Source organism: Pezoporus occidentalis, unplaced genomic scaffold, assembly GCF_034315485.1.
Source record: "Pezoporus occidentalis ecotype Australia unplaced genomic scaffold, CSIRO_AGI_Poc_V1 ctg138, whole genome shotgun sequence".
Classification (NCBI taxonomy): Eukaryota; Metazoa; Chordata; class Aves; order Psittaciformes; family Psittacidae; genus Pezoporus; species Pezoporus occidentalis.
The window spans coordinates 74,844-99,262 of NW_026913188.1; the positions used below are offsets into that span (position 1 = coordinate 74,844).

At 48.3% G+C, this 24,419-nt stretch overlaps 1 protein-coding gene across 8 annotated transcripts in view; it reads right to left on the reverse strand.

Moving 5' to 3' along the window:
• The window catches only part of NRF1 (nuclear respiratory factor 1), a 74,507-nt gene that overhangs the window by 8,310 nt on the left and 41,778 nt on the right, over nt 1-24,419 (reverse strand). For 3 of the 8 annotated variants that reach the window (XM_062609465.1, XM_062609466.1, XM_062609473.1), the window contains 4 exons: nt 23,252-23,401; nt 21,884-22,041; nt 16,751-16,875; nt 2,636-2,692 (listed from right to left, as the gene is read on the reverse strand). In XM_062609465.1, coding sequence (XP_062465449.1) covers nt 2,636-2,692; nt 16,751-16,875; nt 21,884-22,041; nt 23,252-23,401 — 490 coding nt within the window. Of the gene's footprint in view, nt 1-2,635; nt 2,693-12,035; nt 12,441-16,750; nt 16,876-21,883; nt 22,042-23,251; nt 23,402-24,419 lie in introns of those variants that run through there. The other 5 variants (XM_062609467.1, XM_062609468.1, XM_062609469.1 and 2 more) reach the window with 5 other exon arrangements.

Below are 24,419 nucleotides of genomic sequence, written 5' to 3' on the forward strand. Positions count from 1 at the left end.
CTTGTCAAATAAATAACAAGATTCCTGAAGACAATTCCACAGCTTTTGGGGGTTTTGAGTTTTGGGGTTGTTTTTTTGGGAGTTCTTTTTAAGTTGCAGTACCTTGAGACAAAAACTCTGGGTCTGGGATTCCTGATTTACTGTCCCTGTTGCTATAGGTCTATACAACTTACCCAGTTGCATACAGACAGGTGCTCATGGAATTACCTCCTCTGAAGCCCCAGCATTTCCACGGGAAGAGGAAGATCCCAGTGAGCCAACTTGGTACTCAGACTCTTCCCTGGCACAGCAAAGACTCGGTGTCTTCAAGCAGTGGTGACAAACGTGTCCTTCACTGATGACACTTCACCACTGCCATGCACCTCTGTCTTTGCAGCCCTTTCCTGACTTACCAGAACTCTTCCACCTGCAATCATCTGCCGTGAGGGTAGTAACATAAGGAAAAACCTGCAATTCCTTTTGACACTGGAAATGATTAATCTGAAATCCCATACCTCCTGGTTCAGTCTCATTTTGATGGAGCTGAAAACTCCCATGAAAAGGGTGCTTGGGAAAGAAGGCAAAGAGGGAATCTGGTATCCTGATGGTGGATTAGCTTCGTGCCTTCAGCCTAGGATCGAAGGTTACCTGTCCTTCCCTCTCCCCTTCAGGGGGTCTTGAGGCTGAATTTAGAGCTTGATAACAGGAGCTGGGCACCAGCTGAGGCAGTGTAAAGCTGCATTGCTTCAACCTCAGTTCTTACCTAGACCTCATACGCTAGCCCTGGGTCCCCAGGACATGGCACTTTAAACCCAACCCAATTTAGTGTGTAGGGGAGGTGACAACACGAGGTGTGCGTGCGTCTTCCTGCAAAAAGAAAGCTTTTTTTACCAGACTCCATAGATGAAAGCTTAGTGAATAACCCTTCTAAGCTTCCCTGATCGGCTGACTTGCCTGTGGAGAGAACGGTACACCTGATAAGATTAGCAGTCTATCATGGTCAGTTATGTATATAGGAAACACAGTTAAAAATAGAGGAAGTACAGCAACCCCCAGTGCCTGCTTCAGTGGGGATTTGCTTTTCTTTCAATCTCTTGCCTGCCAACAAAGAGATGGAGCAGAAAGTGTCATCAGTGCCAAGCTTCTCAGGAAGTAGAGGTAGGAGACATCTAACAGTGAATTAGTCTGCTCCTCTTACGAGAAATCAGATATTAAAATGATGATTGGACAAGGGGGCAATATCACGGGATGGTTTGTGTTGGAAGGGACCTTAAAGCTCCTCCAGCTTTAACCCCTGCCACGGGCAGGGACACCTTCCACGAGAGCAGCTTGCTCCAAGCCCCTGTGTCCAACCTGGCCTTGAACACTGCCAGGGATGGGGCAGCCACAGCTTCTCTGGGCACCCTGTGCCAGCGCCTCAGCACCCTCACAGGGAAGAGCTTCTGCCTAAGAGCTCATCTCAGTCTCCCCTTAGCACCTTAATATTTCTGAGCAATCACCTAATAGGGATCCCTGTTACATTTTGCCATAAATACTTTCCTGACTTGCTGCTACGCTGTTAACATCTACAGGGGCTCTTCCAGAAGAAGAATTGCCTATTGAGACTGATTCTTATCCCACCTTTAAAAACAGCCTTTAGAGTCCTGTATCTTCTATAAGATTTTCTTACAAGCTACTGTGAGAATGAAGAGAGGGTACCATCTAGAATTGATAACATTTTATATTACTTGAATGGCAAAAGTCCATTTTGGAATAAAGTCATTTAAATTGATTTATTTTTTTTTTAAGCACTGAAATATCACATTTTTTAATGAACTATTTGGCTGAATTTCTGCAGGAACAATACTCTGGGCATCCTTGTAAATGAGAAATAGCATATAAAGGCAATACAGTTGCATAGCAAAAGGCAGTTGTGTCCACAGTCCAAAAGCTGGTGGACTTCCATCAGCAGAAGCTTCAACGGTCACTCACATACAAGCTCTTGTATGTATCCTCCTGGGCTGTCTGAGACAGGGCACCACTTACTACTTCACTTAGGTTACTGTTAACAACATTCAGCCTATAGCTTCTTAAAGCTGAATGGGTGCTGAGAGGGTGTTTGTGGGGTTTTCTCTCCTTTGCATTGCTGCTTTAACTCTGCATCTCATCCACAACCTTTAGAAAGCCACATTTATTAGATCCAAGAATCCAAACATCCTCCCCCAACACCCCCCCCCCCCCCCCAACCCCATCCATCACCACAGAACTGCTTCTGGAGTGTTATTAACACACAGGCTCTGGGCCCAGCTCTGCCTGCTTCTAAGTCTTTACTTAAGTAATCATTAAGAGAGCTCAGCTTTCCTAAGGCTAACAGGATGGGGCTGTAAGATACTCAAACATCCCAAAGGCATTGCAGACCTCTACCCAACAGCCAAAACAGTGTCCATGCCCAGAGCAGCGGCTCAGACAGCCATTACAGGATGCCTGGATGTAAATCTATATCTGACATGTGATATCTTCCCCTTGGAAGTGTGAAAGGAGGAGAAAACCAAAATGCAGACAGATGGGTACAACCCCTTTAAACCCCAAAAACACCACAGGCAAGAACCTAAAGGACCAAGTGACAAGACCAGTTACATCCCATTATTCCAAACTACCATCACAAAAATCCACTCACCTGGTGAACACTCTGTTAGGCTCCACTTGCAACCTGAATAGTCTGCTGTTAGGAAGCCTGACAATAAAATGCAAGTGTAAAAGGCTGAACAAAAGCCAAACACTACAACTGGGGAGAGGCAGATTAATTGGGGTCAATAATATATTCATAAGAAATACAGCTTTTTGCTTACTAAGTGAATTAAAATACTCAGTGTCCACATACGAGTAGAAATTACTATGTTTGCATATGAGTAACACCCCAATATTAGGCACAGTAACTAAAACATTTCTACCTCTATACAGAACATTACGTGCATAAGTGGGAGGTAGAGTAAGGGGGAGGCAAATATAAGATACTTGCAGGTATTTGTACTGCATTTTACAACTATTCAGATGAAAGGTTCAATTGGACCAGAGGGGCCTGATGAGAAATGGCTGCACTGAAGTGAGAGTAGTAAAATCCATCTTGGAGAAGCTAAGGCTACCTCCAGTAAAGCTCTCCACTATTCCCCCACGTAGAGGGATGAGAAATGAATGAGAAGCAGAAATGGTGCCAAAGTGACATTTCTATGTATCCCAAGAGCACAAGGCTGGAAAGTTCATGAAATCCAGGCGCGCATTGTCCTCTGAAAGGAACTTGATGTATTTTTAAGGCTCGGACAGACTCGGATCTCAATGAGTTTCAGAAGTTCATATGCTGCGCAACAGATCACATGCGAACACGAACATTAGCATATACTACAGAGCATTTAGCACACGGAGCTATAAAGCAGCTATTGTTCTGGTAGTAAGGTAATACGTAACCAGATAGTCCCTGGCTTCATCTAAAAACCATTTTCCCAGCATTTCCCTGACTTGGTCCGCTGGAGCCTCTCTGCTACAACAGAGTGCACATTCATGGCCAACAAATGGGTCCAAAGTGATGGGTTCTCTCCCCCAGTGCCCCACTCCCATCCCCTACACCTCTCTGATGGGTGAAATGGTGCTCTTAACCCAAGAGAAGTGACATGAACTTCCAGCCCAGAAAGGTGCACAGCTTCTGGAGGAGGATAACGCCTTGGGAAGCTGTTCAAAGCTTTACCTTGCAGATATGGAAAGCTGCAACTCTGGTTGAGCCTTACCTGTTTTAGTTCCAGCACTAGCTAGAAGGAGGTAAGCATTCTTCGTTTCTTCTTGGGGGAAAAAGGGGTAGATGCACACCTTAACAGTCCTTTTTTCCCTCTTCTTCAAAGCATATCCTTCCAAGCTAACTGTAAAAGCAATCCCTGCTACAAACCAGCACATCCTCTCATTGCAATGGTGTTAAGTGTCACAGTGCTTTGGTGTCTGCAGGCTGTCCTCTTCATAGGACCACATACCCATCTGGCACAGATCCTCCCCTTTTTTCTTCTGCGTCCCATCCTCAGCAAGGTAAGCAGTAAATCATGGTGAGCACACAACTCGGGCGTTGAATGTATCATGTAAAGAGCAAGTTTTTACAGTCCACATTCCTCCTTTTCACATACACACCACTGTCATCCACTGTCTGGGCTGCACAGCAAGTGGGATGGATTCCTAGCTCTCTCTCCCAGGAGTACTTATTCCTGGTATGCTACTGCCTCTGGCAGATTCCTCCCTTTTAAACCCTGCACATCTGTTGATAGAAAAACAAGCTTGGACTCTGGCCTGGTGACTGAAGGCACAAGAACATTGGTTAGGTGGCTGGAAGCCTCTCTGAATGCCAAGAGAAGGCAATGATGGGTGCAGGGAGAGAAATGACCATTTGCTTTGCAGGAAGCAAGGGTTTTCCAGGTGTTTTGTCCCAGTGGATCCCACCAGCATGCAGTGGCCTGCAAAGGGGAGACTTGTGGCACATGCACCCATATGGACAAAAGCTGCAAGAAGAATCAAGCAGCCGCTTGTGTAAGAGCCTGTCCTGTGGCTGCCCGGGCAGGACGCAACAGGCTGGAAAGTGCTTCCTGAGAGTGAAAGGAGCTGTGGTGGATGGAGAATCCTTCCTGCTTTGCATCTGTTGTGGGTGATTCACAGAGTCACAGCCTGGTTTGGGTTGGAAGAGACCTTAAAGCTCATCCAGTTCCAACCCCTGCCACGGGCAGGGACACCTTCCACTAGAGCAGCTTGCTCCAAGCCCCTGTGTCCAACCTGGCCTTGAACACTGCCAGGGATGGGGCAGCCACAGCTTCTCTGGGCACCCTGTGCCAGCACCTCAGCACCCTCACAGGGAAGAGCTTCTGCCTAAGAGCTCATCTCAGTCTCCCCTCTGGCAGGTTAAAGCCATTGCCCTTGACCTGTCCCTACAGGCCCTTCGCCAAAGCCGCTCTCCAGCTTTCCTGCAGCCCCTTTAGGCACTGGAGCTGCTCTAAGGTCTCCCCTTCAGGAGCCTTCTCTTCTCCAGGCTGAACCAGCCCAGCTCTCTCAGCCTGTCAGACCAGAGTCCCATTCACTGACTGTAGGGAAGGCTGCTCTAGCTCAGACCATAGGTCCGTCACACCAGAAGCAAGGAAGCACATCCCTGACAGCAGCAAGCCCAAAACTCAGCCAAGTCCAAGTCCTGGTTATTTCCTGTGAGACTTCAAACCTCTTAACTCCTATTTGGAAGTGCTACTTGGACCCTGTTTTGTACCAGGAACCTCTGAGAAGATCTGGCACACAAGGACATAGTAACACATCCATGGGTCAGAGCAGCAGGGAACAACCACAGGCCAAAGCCACTGATGGGGTTTAATCGAACACAAGCACCCCCGGCTGCTGCTCCCTGTGACTTCAAAGGAGTTGAACACACTATATTTATGCCAGCAATAAAGCTCAGCTTCCATTAGCTCTATGCTCACCATTTAAACGCAGTGGTCCTGTCGTGCACACACCAATTAGAGCCCCCTAATGCTTGGGAGTACAAAGCTTTCTCTTTTTCCTCCTGTTTTTGATGGGAAGGGGTGGAAGGGAAGAGATTAGCCGGCTCAGGGGAATAGCAGAGAGAGCCTTTCACTGTGGGGCTCGTGCTCAAATCTGTCATAGACCAGTGGTAACAGATGGCCACTTCTGAAGGCTGGTTTGTAGCTTACATGAAATAAGGGATTGTCTTAGGCCACTGGTGGACAAGTTATTGAAGCCACAAACACACTGCTGGTGGTTTCTGGCAGAGAAACCAAGGGATTACACAGGTACAAAGCAACTGCTGCCTACCTGATCAAAGGCACCTCCTTCCTGGAGGGAATCGAGGCAAATTGCTGGCAGCTTAGGGCTGCTGCTGCCTGCGCAGTGCAGGAACCTCTGGCTGCACAAGCCCGGATCTCAGTCCAAGCCTGCCTGCTTTAGCTGCCATCAGCTCCTTCCACTCGTCAGCGCCAGCCCCTGCCCACTGAACTTCCCTCTGGATGCATTTGAGGTTTCGAAGATTAAAATTGTGGGGGAAATGGAGATGAGGAAGATCAGGGATCTGTGACAATAAGGAGGCAGCAAACCCATAGGATCATAGAATGGTTTGGTTTGTGTTGGAAAGGACCTTAAAACTCCTCCAGCTCCAACCCCTGCCATGGGCAGGGACACCTTCCACGAGAGCAGCTTGCTCCAAGCCCCTGTGTCCAACCTGGCCTTGAACACTGCCAGGGATGGGGCAGCCACAGCTTCTCTGGGCACCCTGTGCCAGCGCCTCAGCACCCTCACAGGGAAGAGTTTCTGCCTAAGAGCTCATCTCAGTCTCCCCTCTGGCAGGTTAAAGCCATTATCAGAAAGTCTGCATCAGTCTGTAAGCTGTGTATAACAAGTAATACCATGACTAATTTTAAACCAAACCCAAGCTGCTGCTCCCTCAGTCTTTCCCTTCTCGCAGTCTGTGTCTTCTCAGGGACACACTTTAACCTTCTGTAGGGCACATGGCAAAAGTCCATCAGTGGCCAAGTGTCCCTGGAGCAGAAGGGGCCGACATAAGTCACCACAAAGTGTTACTTGGAGAGGAATTTGGACACACCTGGGAATAAATTAAGACAAAGGATATGGGAGGTGGAAGGAACAAGATAAATTCAGGCTTAGAAATGCCACTTCAGTTGAAAATGTTCTTTTTTCTCCTAAGAACCTATTTCAAAGCTTCCCATTGACTCACAGAAGGACGTGTGTGCTCCTGACCTGGGAGCGTGGCTTTGCAGCAGGGGCTGCTGTAGCTCCAAGCATCCCAACCTGCTGATGTATGGGCTCAGGCAGCCAAAGAGACGACAGGCATCCTGCAGCAAGCAGAAGCCACATCCTGCTCTCCTGTGCTGGGCTGCCAGGGTCTGCAGTGCAGGGAAAATAGGGCGATTCCCCTGCAATCTTCCTGCACAGCTGGGTACTAGCTGCGGATTACTGCTGTCACATGAGCTGCTTTACAGCAAAGCCAAGCTGTCTTCATGAGCTGAGAAGGTCACTGGGAGACACGGGCCTCCAGGGACAAACACACCAACCTCTACCGCGGCTGTGATTTACCTCCCAGAGTGACCCAGGCGGCAAGAAAAGCATCCCTGACCAGTCAGAGGGCAATGAGAACTGGTTTTACCTTCAAGCCCTCTGCCTCATTACCATTAGGACTCACTCAGTGAAAGGGGAGAGGAGGGATACCTCCGGTCTCAAGCTATTCTTTACCAGGCTGCAATCAAGGTGCCGGATGGCTGGAACAGTCCTTACAGTGACAGATTTACTGTCTCATCTTTGTGTGCCCACAGATGAGGCCATTCTACCAACCTCTTGGACAAGGCCACTAGCCTTGGACAAGTGTCACCAGCCAAAGGATGCCAAAGTGGAAGAGCTGCGTCACCCCAGGCTCTCGTGCAACCTGCCGATGCCTCAAAGCATGCATGAATCAATCCTACAGCAAAAAATGTCCTTTTTAAACCCAAAATCTAACCACTGAACATCAGGGCCAATGAAAAGGAGCAAGTTTCATTTGGAAAAACAGAAGTCTGAAGGTTCAGCGTGTCCACTTGGGAAAAAGCATTAAAACCTCCCATCTTCATCATTCTGCCATAGGCAGTCTGGTGACAATGAACACATTTCTACAAGAGATCACTCACAGGCTCAGTGGTTGCAGGATGTGGCTCTTTACTGTGCCCCAGGGGCACAAGACAGATGGGGTTGTGCTTTTAGGCTTTCAGATCAGTCCCTGCTATGGAGATCCAACGAAGAGTATAAATAGAGGCACAGAACGATCCTCCAGCCATGCTCAGAAAGAAGCAACAGAGGACTTCAGGAGGTCAGACCCTGTTCAGAAAGCAGCTGAGGCTGTTTTCATAGAGAGGCAGAGCACTTTTGAAGGCAAAGAATACAAACAGGCACTGGAACAGTTTGGAGATGTCTCCTCCGTTATCTGGTGCCTGGAAAGTGGGAATGCACAGCCCAAAGAGGAGTACAGAGTGGAGGAGGATACGCTGTAGAGAGGAAACTTTAGTCTAATACGCAAGATTATGAGCTTCCTAAATGGAGAGACACAGAAACCATGGCTCCATGCACTGAAGAGCTGTACCTGGGGAAGCCTCAGCTTTAGCATAGCTTATACAGGGTGTTTCTCCTTCCACTGGGGTGCCCGGCACTGCGAGCGGAGAGTCCCCAAAGCCCATCTCATTTCCTAAGATGCCTCCCACATAACAACAGCTTGCTGGGATTCCAGCCAGCTTCCCATTTGGATCAGATTGCACCCTACGCCCACTGACAGCCATTAAGAGCCTGAAGCTCACAGCCTGCCCTCGGGTCAGACGAGCCTCCATCCATTCAAAGCCCAGCCACATTTTCCACAGCTCTCCAGTGTACACAGGACAGGGTGGCCTGATCCAGCTCACAGACACAAACATACCTGTGAGGGAAGGCAAGAACTGTGCCCTGCTGTCATGAAACAGCAGATTGCAGCCCAGTTCTGCTGTGACGTGGGGGGATTAGAAAGCCCCTCTCCATCTGCCCTGATTCAGTGTAATCACAGGCTGCTCCTTCAATTCCCCAAGCCCTGGAGGGGTGTAAAGGGGTAAAAGTGGTACAGCACAGGTAGAAAACCAGCAGCAGCAGCCCCAGTTTTGCCTGTGGTCCAGGCACTCACCCATCACTATATAGATAAGGATGAGGGGATGCTCCTTCCCTAAGAAGGCTGTTCACCTAAAATATGTACTCAAAGATGTTGCAGCTGCTCCACAGCAGGGACCATTGCCCGTCCTTCCCCCCAGGCCGTGAGGCAGCAGTTGGGATCAGTTGCAGAGGAAATGATGCCCTACAACTCAGGACGCAAGTCTTGCTCTGCTTTGGGAAGAGGCTCACCATGCCAGCATGTGAGAAGGGTGAGCTGGGACCTCTCCTCTGGGATCATCTGGAAGAGGAGACTGAGCAGAGATAGTGCCAGTAGGATGTAGCTGTCCTTAGTTGTCTCCTGTCTGCTGTTAAGATGGAAGTTCTCCCAGAGATAGGCTACAACACCCAATGTCCCACAGGGCTCAAGAAGCTGAGGTGGGGCTGACACACTCAGTGTAGGTTTGGATAAGGTGGCACAATCCATCACACACAGACTTCATCCCAGGAGCTTGAGGCTGTTTCCTCTTGTCCTGTCACTTGTTACTTGGGAAATACAGGTTCCATCCTCCATCTCAAATGAGAAGTTTCATTAAGAGATGGAGGAAAGCCAGATCCAGTGAACACAAATATAAGCTACATATATCACTTCACTTGCCAAAAGGCTTGACCTCTTTTTAGTAAGTGTCGTGCACTAAGCAGCTCCTTCTGAAGCCAGACAGATTACTGAGGGACTGTGAGATGACGATGCAGAAGCCTGGACAAATATCATCCAGATACACCAGATAAATAGGCTTCAAATCCAACCTCGAAACACAATGAATTCTGAGTCAAGCAGCACATTCAGAGTACTCCCAGCCTGACTGACTTCTTACTCTTCTGTGATGAAGGGTCACCATGGGAAGGAAGCTCAATCTTGGGAAAGCAACAACCCTCCGCAATGAGAAACCACGGGGGAGGAGGAGAGGAGGAGGAAAGCCATGTCATGAAGGCCCTTGTGGAAACACCTCTGTAAGCAAAGCTCTGGAGGACACCACCTGTCTGCTTCCTTAAACCCATGTTCATCCCCAGTCAAGCCCACACTGCAGCCAGGCCAGGGCATGGTAGGACAGCACCTCCTGCACCCAACACACTCAGGTTTCCATCCTTCTGTGCATGAAGCAACCACATCCCTTTGATTCTCAGCCCTCAAGATCTCGAAGCAAACATTCCTTAAAATCCATCTGTTCCAGGGAAGCTGGGCCGTTACAGAGGGAAAAAAAGAGAACCAAGTTTTCTTCCTGACTGCTGCCCCTGACACGGCTGCATTTTGGCACCAGCGTGGATGCACAACCGGGATCCCTCAAATCTGAAACTTCCCCACACAATCCAGATCGATGAACACAGTGTCAGTAGATCTGAATTAATTCAAGAGCAGCAGAAAGAACGTCACCTTTCTGTTATGACTGCAAGGATAGGAACTGCTTTAGGCACTAAGACCAGGACTTCTTTGTAAGTGTTGCAGCAGACACCAGGCAGCTTCTCTTTCTAAATATATGGATAAACAAATCCTGCCCAGCCTGGACTCGTCACCAGTCCTGCTTCCTCTTCCAGGCCAGAACAAAAGGGAACATATTGCAACTATGCTGAGAGGAGAAGAGCTGCTGCCTGTTTCTTTAAATGTAATGTTAATGCCTTGTAATCAGCTTTAATTTTTAAACAGACCCAGCCCTCCTGTCCATTTCCCCTAATTCAGGACACGTGGAAGGTAAATGGCCTCTGCTTAAACCGGGCCAGCATCAGCTGTGACAGCTGGAGAGCCTGTAAGTCTCAACTGCCTGATAACAGGAATGGATGTCAAAACTCACCAGGGGAGGGGAAACGGGGAGGGCAGGAGAGGTGCTGGAGATGCCTTAAGGTCATTGAGAAGCCCAGAGATGAGGCCAGGCAGGGCACAGCTCAATTTGCTGCATGGAAGCTCACTGAAACCAAGAGGAACTGAAGAAACGTTACAAGTGATGAAGCAGCGAAAGACTTGGCAGTGACTCCCCACCCCTGATGAAGGTGGCTTCTCTTTCGGGGCATCGCTAGCACCACCTCACACACGCTGAGCAGGGAAGGAGAGTGTCTTTTAGGGGACAGCAACAGAGCATGGCAGGAACTAAGCAACTCCCGGTGTTGCTGCTTTCTCTCTTTGTGAACTTAAAGGCATGTTTCAGAGATAAAAAGCAGCCTCTTAGACTTCATGCGAGACTTGGATACAGAATGGGGGCACAAACCATCCATGAGGTTCTCCTCATGCTCTTCTAACACTGCTGCCTTTGCAAAGAGGAAAGAGACCTGTGGTACATCATGAGGCTTTAACCTGCCAGAGGGGAGACTGAGATGAGCTCTTAGGCAGAGGTTCTTCCCTGTGAGGGTGCTGAGGCGCTGGCACAGGGTGCCCAGAGAAGCTGTGGCTGCCCCATCCCTGGCAGTGTTCAAGGCCAGGCTGGACACAGAGGCTTGGAGCAAGCTGCTCTAGTGGAAGGTGTCCGTGCCCGTGGCAGGGGTTGGAACTGGAGGAGCTTTAAGTCCCTTCCAACACAAACCATTCTATGGTTCTGTGGCTTTCACCCAAGGAAATAAAACAACAGAACCTGTGAGCCCCTCTGCCCCAGAAGCCAAACAGTACTGGCCTGATGTACAACTGACTGACCAAGGTCACTCAACAAGCCAGGAGAAGCCCTAAAGCCAGCAGCACTCAAGTGCTGTGGCATCCACCTCCAGCCTCCTGCTCTAACAACCCCAACCTGTTGTGTGAAGCTGGCTCCATGGAACACAACAGCAACGCTGGTGCAGGTAATGCCTGGGTAGTTGGTCTGAAGGGACAATCTGGCCACCGCTGCAGTACAAGACGGACCTGTCTGAGCCACTATTTTTAGCCCTGGTTGGTGGGCAGACAAATCCTAATCGCGAGCGGCAGCCGCTTCGTCATCAGTCCCAAGATGTCAAAGCAAAGCCGCGCAGTGCCCACGACAGCCCCGCGTCAGGACAGCCTGAGCTGCCCGGGATTAGTGCCCAGGAGTAATGCAGGACAGCAGCAAACCCAGGAGATCCATCATGGTGGGTTTAAAGTGGCATGGCAAGGTAAGGTAAGCCGTGCCAAAGCGAGCAGAAGTCACTTGTGCTGGTCCACACTGAGCTGTTTTGGTTCTTGGAATTCTTCGGCTCTCACTGTCCTGGGAACCTAGCAGCACCACGCCACCTGTTGTGCCACATCCTAACACTGTGTATTCCCCACCATCCACCCCAGGGCTCCCCGGACAGGCAGATGCTGACATGGAAATGGTGCAGATGCAGAGAGAGCTGAGCTGCAGTCGAGTACTCACTCTGCAGGGCACACGTAGGGAACTGCATGTACTTGACACAGAATAAACTCATTTTAACTGAGGCTTATGCCAATGTATTTCACTCAGAGTACATCATAGCCCATTGCTGACAATGATTCACTTAGGCAGTGATTTGTCCTCTAGGAAACACCTCTCCCTGTTCCTGGCTCTGCTTGGTGCATGCACCCAGGAATTCACTCTCATCCACTTCAGCTCTCTGTGCTGGCCTCTCCCTTACCCTGTCATCTGAAACGTAGCTGCAACACTGATTTTCCTCACTTCTCCTTCAGATTGGGATTAAATCATACCTGTTCCAGGGAAACACTTCAGCAAAGATGTGTTCCCAGTGGAAAGACCCTACAAAAGGCTCAACTCTTTCCTTCTGGTCCACTTGGATGCAAACAAGCTGATCTGCACTTTGCCAAGTTGCTAGCGACTCATTTGGGTCCATCTTCCCTAAAAAAAGGCGATCAAACAGGGAAAACAATATTAAACTTCTTTTAAAGACTGGCACTTGCAACCTCCAAGCCTCCCTCCATGTCATTATTACTTTGTTTTCTCCTGCAAAGAGAACTATCAGTTCCCACTGGATCAGTGTCCCACACTTCCCTGTCTCCAGGCATACAGAAAAGAACAACAGGCAGTTCCCTTTGCTCTCTGACTGCTTTCACACTCATGGAGACATGCACAGCCCAGAGAACGTCTCGGCTCCTGCCTTCCCTTCCTGGATGTGCTTTCAGCTGTAAAAAGCCTACACAGAGAGGGGTGGGACTGGCCTGGAGGTCTCTGTGCTGCAGGAGGAGGGTTCCCCATCTCCCATCTGCACAGTGAGGGTGGAGACAGGTTCCCACCTGGCACTGTATTGATTCCATGTAGGAAGCTTGGCTGCCTCACCCCGAGCTGAAGCCTTCCCAGTATTTCAACTGCTGCTGCTAACAGAAGTCACCAAGTGGAACAGCTCTTCCCATGCAGCAAGTTCTCCATTACCCTCAGCGCTGCTCTGGGCTTGTTCATCCTGTGCTAACTTGCAGGATACTCTGCACTGACGCCTTGTTTCCTCTGTTTGCGAAAGCAGAGAGCTTGCTAATCCCCCTCTGCCCACGTCAGAGTCCTAATGCTCTCCCTGGGCTTCCATCACAACTCCATAATCCTGGCTCAGCCCCAGCTGTAAGCACGGCTCCCTTTGGCTGTACGGAGAATTGCAGTTGGATTTTGGGATGGAGAAGGGCAAGCGTTCCTGTAGGCTCCTCTTAGTGCCCATTTCTACAATACCACATCACCACCAGGCACACTAGTGGTGCCAGGAGCATCTCCAGCAGCACAGGGAGAAGATACATCAGTAAAACATGGTTTAGGGTTGAGAAAAGGGTAGCAGGTGCCACATGTGAGGACTAAGGTGGAGAAACAAGGATCCGTTTCATCTGGCTGTGTCTAAATCAGGTCTGTTAAATTAATTCCCTGGGCACAACTTGATGTCACATTTTCCACTGCCACTTCTTCCCAACACCAGCTTTCCCCTGCACCTCCTTCCATGTCCTGTTTTAAACCCCAGCTCTGAGCACACCATCCCTATTGCCTTCAAACCAGCCCTCCGAGATGCCCCACAAAACCACAACAACCCCAGGCTTGTGATGACGCTGAGACCATGAAACCAGCCTTCCTTTGGCAGGGAGCCTGCTCTGTCCTTCACAAGCAGCACTATGCACTGCTACAGCCCCACACAGGTACTGCTTAGGCAAAAGCCTCATCAATATTTCAAGCTGAAGCCTGTAGCTCAAGCAGCAGCATTCAAGACCCTGATCAGATCAATGTCAAACAAAAGACTGCAGGATGAGGATGCTCCAGCAAGCGAGGCCCAGGCTGCAGGCTGGCAATGTCACCTCTCCTTCCCAACGCTGAGTATCTCTCCTCTGGCCCCAGTGAGCTGGGATGGCTCCAGCACCAGCCCATCCCATGGAGCTGCCCAAAGCAGAGTTTCCTCTTACAGCAGCATTTCCAGTTTCCAGCTGACTTCAGAAGTGGTGCTGTTACAATCCCCATTGCTTGCTTTGAATATTACTTTGCTTTAATGCCAGTCACTTAAGAACCAAACATCTGAGGCTCATACTGTGGGGTCATTGGTTCCAGCATCCCCACTCAGAGCAGATGCTCCAGAGTAGCAAGAAAACCATAATGCACTTAGCTAGTTTGACACTGCATGGGAGCAGGAGATCTTATTTCCCTCAGCTATAAATGTAACTAACTGATCAGAAGATAATCCACAGCCCTTTTGCAGTTCAGCCACGCTCCCGGGCTCCCTGCAAGGCTGAATTCAGCCCTAGCTTCCAAGACATCCATGAACATAAAGAAGTTGCCTCTTTTTAGCCCTCTTGGTTCTCTTGGATCACTTAATTATTATTCAGATGCCAGAGAATGGATGGGAAAATATCATATCAAGATAGAAACCAAAAAGAGAATCATTACATCTAACGGCTAAAATCAGGGATGAAACATCTTAGCTGACTTCAAGCAATTCTGTTAAACTACTGTCTCCTTTTCCTATCAATAAAATGGGATAAATTTATGTCCATTCCAGGGAAAATGGAGTGAGTGAGAGATTGAAATCCCTCAGCAAGCACCTACAGAAGGGTAAGAGCAGTCCTAGAGAGAAGTGCTTATTGGCAATACCAGCAAATGAAGCCTTTGCAAGCAATAGTGAGCAGGGGGAATTTGCTGGTTAATGCCATTATGGCTCTGGCAGACGTTTTCCCCCTCCCCTTCCTGCTGCCAATTGCACCAAATCACTCCCTGTTTTTCATCTCCCCCCAACAGAAGGGCACTGCATCGAATAACCCAGGAGGATGCTCACACTCACACCCTGGGCTTCAGGATACGGAGAAGGCAGACAAATCCTCCCCTCCAGAGCCAATGTTGAAAATCCATCTGCTCTCCATCCCCAGACAGAGACAGAAGGAATAGATACCAACATCTCCTCCATCCCTAAGGGAGATATATTAGCTGGTTATGTAATAAAACTAACAGCATGGTGCTTCCAAGGACTCCTGTGCCGACAAAGCCCTTCCCCTAATGCCACCGGAGATTAGAGCAAATCGAACAGGAGTGGAAGCAAGGCGAGGGGCTGCGGGTGAGGTTTGCACAGAGGAGATGCTGCAGCATCTGCCTTTAATGCACTCAAAATCCCATCTGATTTCCAACTCTGCTGCTAAAAAAATAGAAAGGGGAAAAAGAAAGGACAAAAGAAACAGCCCAGCCTGCATTAAAATGGTATTAATAGTGGGTGAGTGAGGTGGAGTGACTCAGGAAGGAGTGCTGTTCAGTGGAAGCATCCAGAGGAATCCAGACCATGAAAGCATTTTGGATGCAGACCAAAAGGAGGCAGGGGTGCAGATTTGCTAAAGGACTCTAACGTGCTTGGACAAATCTGATTAGTTGCTGGTTTTGAGCATCCAGGGTCAGATCCTTCCTTCAATAAACACACGTCACTTATCCCCCTCGTGCCGGGCTGCTGGAAAAGCAGAGCACAGCACTTCTCTCTCAGCATCAGATGCATTCCCAGCTCCGAGGACAGGGCTTTCACTTCATTTCTGCTCCCTCTTCAGGCTGGCTGACCCCACAGCAAGAGACATCAAGTTGAACACCCCAAGTAAAATTACTCTTCCTTCCACTTCCCTGGTTTTGCTGCAAATTAAATAGTGATGTTTTAAAATGATCACATGCCCTATGAGACGAGGATTTTGATGCAAGTCAAGCTCGAGGTCTCATCTGACAGACTCCTGCTTCACACGCAAAGAAGTCATGGCTCTGCTATCCGACTGCACATGCTTGTTCCCCCTTTGACAACTAGAGCTCAAACAGCCCCATCCTCAAGGTGACGTTTCCTTTTAATTTCACACTGTACATCCTTTTTGAGCTTATTTTGATATATTTCCATCCATTTAATCGAAATAACCAGTGAGTTTCATATCTGAACTCGGAAAGCACTTGGTAAAGGCATCAGGCAGAAGTACAGCACGACTGGAGGCAGTGGATGAGCATCTACTAGACACCGTTGTACATTCCAGTATCACCTCTTGAACTTACTGGTTTATCCACTACAAACTTAGTTTGAACAACTGCAAAAATCACCAGACTTGGCAGAAGAGACATCCAGGTAATAGGTGAAAAATGCTATATAGCATCCCTAGAACTAAGGTATTGACTGTGATGGCAAGATGGAAAACATAGCAGGAGGCAAACAACCTGATGTTGACAGAAGAGGGATGACTTGGAAGGTGTCACCCAAGCAGAAAACCAACAGTTGCTCCAGAGCAGCCATCAAACACACAAAAATAGCCTTGAGAAAGGAGGGGAATGAATGGGTAACAAAATGTTGGTCATACTCTCTGCCACTTCACAGTGAAGTGTTTTGGAGATGAGTTTAACATGGCACTGACTAGTTGCGTTGGTTGACCAAATCTGGTCCTCCCTGTGGTAGGCACTATATAGATGGAGTGTGGGGAGCAGTTTGCCCCTGAAAACTAAAGCTAAAGAGCAAGCTGGCAGAAGGAGGAAAAGAGCAAAGCCATCAGCATTATGGAAGTTAACAAGAGGTTAGTGCTACCATTTTGTTGTGAGACTGCAAGTCACAACCTAGTTAGTGACCACCTGCAGTGAGGCAGAACTATGTAACTAGCAAAAACTTGGTATTTCAAGTTAAAGAAAGGAAAACCCCTAGCTAAGAGCTCATTAAAACCCCAGAGAGAGTAAAAGCTTCCCAACAGCCTTACCATTGGCATCTTGGACTCCAGTAAGCGCTCCTACTGCTGCTGCTGTTTCACCAGACAGGACAATTTGTCCTCCCCCTTGAAGAGTGGCTTCAGCAAGCGTGGCTACTGCATGGGCGGCTGCTTCACTGCGGGCACAGGAAAGGAGGAAGAAGGGTTAGAAGACCAAACACAGAAATAACTCCACTCCAATAGCATCCATTTTACCCAGGCAATGTGTAAAGAGAACAAATCCAGAAAGGAGGAACTGGGATAGCCAGGCATTCTCAGGTTGCCCAGAGAAGCTGTGGCTGCCCCATCCCTGGCAGTGTTCAGGGCCAGGTTGGACACAGGGGCTTGGAGCAACCTGCTCTAGTGGAAGGTGTCCCTGCCCATGGCAGGGGGCTGGAGCTGGAGGAGCTTTAAGGTTCCTTCCAACCCAAACCATTCTATGATTCTTACTCTGCTCAGATGAAGTTATTCAGAGCAGCAAACCTATAGTAGGGGAGGAATATAAGGGAAGAAGCAGCTTCCACTGGCTTTTTCCAGCTTGCACATCTCTTATGTCAGAACATCCCTGCCTTCTTACCTTCACATCCTTTTACCTGGGACTTCACTAAAGCTTTCAGTCCATCCAAGTAGTTATATATACACCATGTTGCTCCTTCCTGCTTCTGGTTTCTGGTACAAAACTCACCCTTTTGGCACTGCCACATTCCAGGTCTCTATATATTTGAGAGCTCTCCCCTTCACTACTGCTTCTGCCAGATGACCTTGCACTGAAACAGGCCTTGAGCTTCACCAGGATCACATCATCAGCTTTCTACTTAGCTAAGATGGAGCACTTCTCCCCAGCTTAGCGCAGTATTGATAAAGTTCTCCATACAAATGAGGTCAGACTTTTAGGAAGGAGTGTGCATGATCCTTCCCTTCCTACACCTTCTCAGCTTCCATCAGTCAGTGGTGTATTGATTTCCTACATCAGAGACTGCATCTGGACCATCAGGTTTGATTTGTTTAATCCTGTTTGAAACCCATTTATACTTTCTACTTCCACAACATCCTGTAGCAATGAGTTCCGCATTTCATTAGATGCTGTGTGAAGAGAAAATGCACCATGGTACTCCAGAAAGCACTGTCTCAATCTGGCTGGGCAGCCTTTAACTCTGAGATTGTGAGAAACAGAGAATAACTGTGCCCTTTCTGTTCTCCTCATGATTTCATAGACTTCCAGTAATCTCTTTCACAAGCTGCAGAGCCACAGTGCGCTCCCTGTCCAAGGACTTTCTGGCTTCTGATCACTTTGCCCTTTCCAGACTTTTTCTAATGTAAGATATCTGTTTGAGGGGGGTGACCATTTCTCACACTATTCAAGATGCAGACACACTACGTGTTAGTTCTGGTGTCCTCAACATCAGAAGGACATGGAGCTGTTGGAGCAAGTCCAGAGGAGGCCACGAGGATGATCAGGGGCTGGAGCAGCACCCAGATGGAGACAGGCTGAGAACATTGGGGCTGTTCAGCCTGGAGATGAGAAGCTGTGTGGAGACCTCAGAGCAGCTTCCAGTGTCTGAAGGGGGCTACAAGGATGCTGGAGAGGGACTCTTCATCAGCAATTGTAGTGATAGGACAAGGGGTGATGGGTTCAAACTGAAACAGGGGAGGTTCAGGCTGGAGATAAGACAGAAGTTCTTCCCTGTGAGGGTGCTGAGGTGCTGGCACAGGGTGCCCAGAGAAGCTGTGGCTGCCCCATCCCTGGCAGTGTTCAGGGCCAGGCTGGACAGAGCCTTGAGCAACATGATCTAGTGTGAGGTGTCCCTGCCTGTGGCAGGGGGGTGGAACTGGATGATCTTAAGGTCCTTTCCAACCCAAACCAGCCTGGGATTCTATGATTCTATGAGTTAGTCCAGGGGCCTCATCCCACCTTCTTCTCTATACCTTTCCCTAGAATTCCTATTATTCAGCTTACTCTTTTGACAATACTTATTCATCAGTGACAAAACATTCCTGCAGGATAGTCCCCTGAATGCTTTCTGAATGGTCACTTGCAGCATATAGCTCCTTATTGGAGATACATGTATGTGCATCACTTGCCGTTTATTGACATCACATTTCATTTCCCATTTAGATGCATCATCAGAGTGCTGTGAGCATCCTTCAGCAGCAATCCAGAATTCTCCAGACCTGTTGGATGACTATTCACCACTTCTGGTGACCTGCTGCTAGCCACAAAGTTATTCCAAAGCCATCATCTCCCTGCAGCTGAATCTCCTACCATTTCTTACCTGAATGAACTAAAAAAGGAGGTGTTTTCTTTAGCTTCCCCTAGGATGCTCTTCCTTAACTCATTCCCTGGTAGACCAATTGACTCAAATATTTTCCAAGTACTTCCCACTCTTTTTCCCCTGGTTTCCTGCTTAGATGCTGTTCACATTCTAAGTGTATTCACTCAGGGTGTATTTTCATTTCTGTCTCTCACAGTAGCTCTTACACACTGTTAGTGAACCGGAATATTTTCTTGCTCTGCTTTCTTACTCCCTTTGGATAATCTCCCTAGTGAACCTGCAGCTGTATGAAGGCATTTACACTGCAGGAAGTCCAACCCCAGCACAGCAACTCTGGGGTAAGCATGCATTTACTGGTGGAACCCTGTTTCCCAGACCCACAGCACTTAGCTGAATCCACCTGCAAGGACAACTGAGCACTTTAATCATCTGGTACAGCTGCATCCCTGGAAATAATAATGATGTGCAGCATAAAAGCTTTTTCCAGTCAGTGTGTTCCACAGACATTAACTGGTTCAAATCAATGATTTAATTACCCACCTCAACTCTGTCCTCTTTACTAGAAGGCCTAATATATCCCATCCTCAAAGCTGACAGAGGTCGCATCATCCATCATGTCATGTTGCTGGTAGACGTACTACTCTGTGTGGGGCTGTGAAAGACTACACTCTATCAGCAGCCAATAGAACAAGGCTCAGAGATCACAGAATCATAGAATCAACTGGGTTGGAAAAGACCTTTAAGATCATCAAGTCAAACCATTACCCAGCACTGCCAAGGCCATCACTAAACCAGGTCACTGAGGGCCTCATCTATATGATGGCAGCTTTCAGCTAAATTAGGCATCAAGTTTCCAGAGCTGGGATGAGCCACCAGCTTTCAAAGACCAGAACCTTGCTGAGACCTTCCTACAGGCAGGGGAAAGACTCCAGTTCCACAGCTGGAAGCAACAAGGAGCATTTTGTGGCAAAGGTACATCTCATCCACATGGAAGGGTGTTGGAGGACAGTCACCTAGAAAGGTCTCCAGTACTTATGGTCAGTAGATAAAGAGGGTGACAACAAGCTAGCAAATTTAAACAGGACAGGCCAAGGGGAATGGCTTTAACCTGCCAGAGGGGAGACTCAGATGAGCTCTTAGGCAGAAGCTCTTCCCCGTGAGGGTGCTGAGGCGCTGGCACAGGGTGCCCAGAGAAGCTGTGGCTGCCCCATCCCTGGCAGTGTTCAAGGCCAGGTTGGACACAGGGGCTTGGAGCAAGCTGCTCTAGTGGAAGGTGTCCCTGCCTGTGGCAGGGGTTGGGACTGGATGAGCTTTAAGCTCCCTCCAACACAAACCAACCTGTGATTCTGTGATTCCCACTGCAGTGCTGCTACAACCTTTACATCACTCCTGAACTTCAGGCTGTTTGACCAGACTTGTCACAGAGCTTTTCTGGGTATAATGAAAGCTGATCCTGTCTTGAGGCACAGGAGAGATTAAATGAGTTGTTGAAGGCTCTTCCAGTCATATTTTCTAGGAGGCTCTTCTTAATTCTAACAACTCTTATTTTTCTTAATGATTCTGAATTTCTTCAGCTATTACTAGTGGAAGATCCTTGCCCATGGCAGGGTGCGGTGGACTAGGGCATCTTTAAGGTCCCTTCCAACCCAAACCATCCTCTGATTCTATAATGCAGGAAAAGGAAGAGCTCATTGAGACCTTAAGAGCTAAAACTATGAGCGATGGGATGAAATGAAAGTCACATTCCAGAAGACGTGGCTTTTCTTGCAACTCCATACCTAGTTACTTCAGCTGTTGTTCTTAGTGTCCTAAAAAGATCACTTGTTTTAAAAGGCAATTTTACAGTGAAGCTATTAGTAAAAAAGCCTATTTAACCAACCTTGCATTGTAGTGCAGAAAAGAACATATCTGATGGACCTGAATCTGGACCACAAACAGAAGGAACAGTTCTAGGTGTGTTTGTGATTCAGTGGCAACAGCAGTTTGGAAGCAAGCTGTTGAAAGTCCCAGAGTGGCTCCTTTAGCAATCTGTGTATCTCACAAGGTCCTGGAGCTTTACTCCAAGCATCAATGTGGACTTGGGCCTTCTCCTAACCCATGGCTGCTCAGTCAACAGCGCCTAGACCAGAATCTTGATTTGGATGAGGAAAATACTTTATCTACACTTCAATGTGAAACCTCCCACGCTGCTGGGGCTGATGCTGTGTTTCCTGCGGTCTTCCTGCTCTCTCAGGGTGATCTGTGGCATGCCACACAGCAGGCAAAGCTTAAGCAACTCACCAGAGCTGAGCACAGACACTGCTTCCTGCTGCATGGATTGTCGAGAACTATGCTGCAGACCTTGTACAACCAAAACTCTAACAGAGCTTGTTCCAAGATGAAGCAGCAGCATTACTACTGCAGCTTGTTCACCTTCTACTTCAGAAACACACTTGGGAGAAACCCCCAAACCACTGTCCTCTGGAGGAGGTTCTGATTTCTGAAGAGAGTCCATAGTGTCACACAACAGAGCAATTCAGCCTTAGCCTTTAGTAGGAACCATTAATAATACTGAGGGAGACCCAGAAAAACATAGTTCAGGTGCTGTTAGCACTTCATGACTCTTGCTTGCTTAGCAAACTCAGTTCTGTAACTGGACTCTTGATGTATGACTAAGTTTAGAGGATAAAGTTACTAGCCATCTTTTCCTATGCCAGGAAATTTCCATGTTAGTAGTGTTCTGTGGTTACAGCAGAAATCAGGAACTGTCTTGCAGACACCTGGACACTCACTGCCATAGGAATTTGCTAAGGAAAAGGGACACACTGGTCTTTGCACCATTAGAGTGAAAGCCTAGAAGGAAGTGTCATGCACGTGTGATTCTCAGCCATACCTGTTGAGTGCCATGGTAACAGTTGCTCCTTGCTGCATCTCCTGAGATGCTGCCACTGCTGCTTCCGCTAATGATGCCACCGCCTGCGTGGCCTCTGATGCCTGCGTCGTCTGGATCGTCATCTCACCCCCCTGTAGCGTGGCCCAGTTCTGCTCCACCTAAGGGGAAACCAAAAAGAGAGGCCCTAAGATTGGATTCACGCCATGAGCAAATGGCTGTGCCCTAAAGTGAAAGAGCCAGATAGTTTCAAGAGGTCTTTGCAGAATCCTGCACATGCTCTGACTTTGAGAGACAGGTAAAAGAAGGAGGAAGTTGGGATCCACCCGAGAACATCGCTGGGCACTACAGCCCTCAGCCCCCTCAGCCATGATAGCAAGTTTCTATAGATAGCCCATGATTTTAGTTTCTGCCCTCCATATGTCCAACAACAACTTTAAACATATGTTCAAACAAGAACTCTGCTTTTCTCGCACACATGGAAAGCACACCCAATAAACATCAGTGCAGCCCCTCACATCCCACAGACCCCTCTTATCCAGCCAAGTCCACAACAAAATGGGACAGCATTGACCACTGCTGTACTCTGATCACTGCCTGCCAGCCTGGGCACTTCAAGCAGTAACATGCCATGCTGGAATTCCAGCATGGATCATGTCCCACGGGAATGCACTTGCCTCACTGCTCCCATCCACTGTCATTCTGGGGAACAGTTCCTGTTCCCATTCAGGGTTTATCTGTACAGCAGTTGTGAACTCAGATGGGTTTGAGCCATACAGAATTTCTTTGTGCTGCAGCAATATACTTAATGAAAGAAGATGGCAGATGGGAAGTGCTCTGTTCATATATCTCAGGTACTTTCAATTCCCCTATCTCAAACCTTGATGTAGACAGTTACACATTACTTAAAGGTTCACTCAGTCTCAGTTGCTCATTTGCCCACATTTCTCCATTTGGGACTTGACAGCTCATGAGATAATGAATGTATGGCCCCAAAATCCACCACAATGTGAACTAGAAATACACACTGGACCAAGACAATTAAAGAAGTGGAGGATGAAGGTCCACCAGCTGACAAATCATCCTGCCTGCTTTGTAAGATGATCTTCTCCCACCCTCCCATCACTGTTCTCAGCCCCATAAATGGCTCAGGCTACTCACCATCCTGCTGAGACACACAAATAAGAATGCCACAGAAGGTGATGAAAAAATAAACCCCAAACTCAACTTGTTCAGATGGAGAAAGCTAAAAAGTCCATAGAGACAGAGCTGGCTTAAGGCTCGAGTAAATCTTGCTGCCTTTGGGCAAGAGAAGGGTTAGTCCCATCAGAAGATGGAGAGGGAGAGAGAACCTGTCGTGCTCTCACTCACATCTGCTATCACACACTCCTCAGCAGCTGCCAGTCTGGTTTTCCAGCACTTGGGCAGAAGCAAAGCTGGCGCTCGTCGAAGCTCTTTGGCCATCCCCAGCCGTCTGACGTTCAAGGCAACTGCTTCATTCTCCTGTGCCCAGAGCTGGCCCTGGGCGGAAGGATCCAAAGCAGGGAGGAAGCAGTGAGATAGTGCATTGCAAAAAAGGAGAAAGGCAGCTGATTTTAGAGAGGGCAACGTCTTTTAGGAGAGATGCAACCTAGCTGGAGTGCCCAGAGAGGAAGAACTGCAGGTGGTGAAGAACTCAAGACTTGAGTCAGATCGAGTTTGTGGTACTCATTAGCCATGCCAAAACCAAAGGGAAGTGAGCCCAAGATGGAAAAAGATACCCTTCCCACCGCCATGCACAAGAGGAACAGACATACATATTCTCAATACATGGCAACACACATTTGTATAATAAAGCAGATCTCCACTGTGACAAACCGTCCCCTGCAAAGATGCCTAAGCTGCTTTGGGAGGGAGTAAGGCCTGGAAAAGAAGCGGGGACTGTCCAGGCCCTTCTCCATACTAACACAAAGGTTGTGCTGCTGAGATATCAGTCAGCATCCCTGCTCCATGCTGCTTAGTGTCCTATAAACTCAGGGATTTACTCTGAGTTTCTTCATATGGCAAGAGACAGCAGGACAAAAACGCCTCTGGAGAGGCTGCCAGCAGGCTGTGGGTCTATCTCTGCAGAGAAATAGCACCCATCCCCAGAGCAAACTTACTGTTGCATCTTTATTTTGGCCAAGATATCCCTTAGATGTCCTGTTCACGTTAGGAATTGGATGCCTGGGTTGCTCTGATTCTTATTTGTGCCTTTTAAAACTTTCTTTCAGATCTGAAGAGATAAAACTGGTCCTTGAAAACCACCAAAGCAGCTGCAAAATGCTGCAAAATCACAGCCCCAGAGCCAAGCTTTCACTGGGGGGCTGAGGTGGAAGCAGACGCTGGAGCAGAGCAAAGCTGTTCTGTGCTGCCACCTGTCGCCATGAAAACCCATCCATGAGAGAGGACCAGACCTCACCGTCCAGCCAGGAATTCTGCTGTGCAGCCAAGGGACAGAAAGTGACCTGATGTAAAGAGGGGTTTGCAGGTAAAGAGGGTAAAATATAATAATAATAAT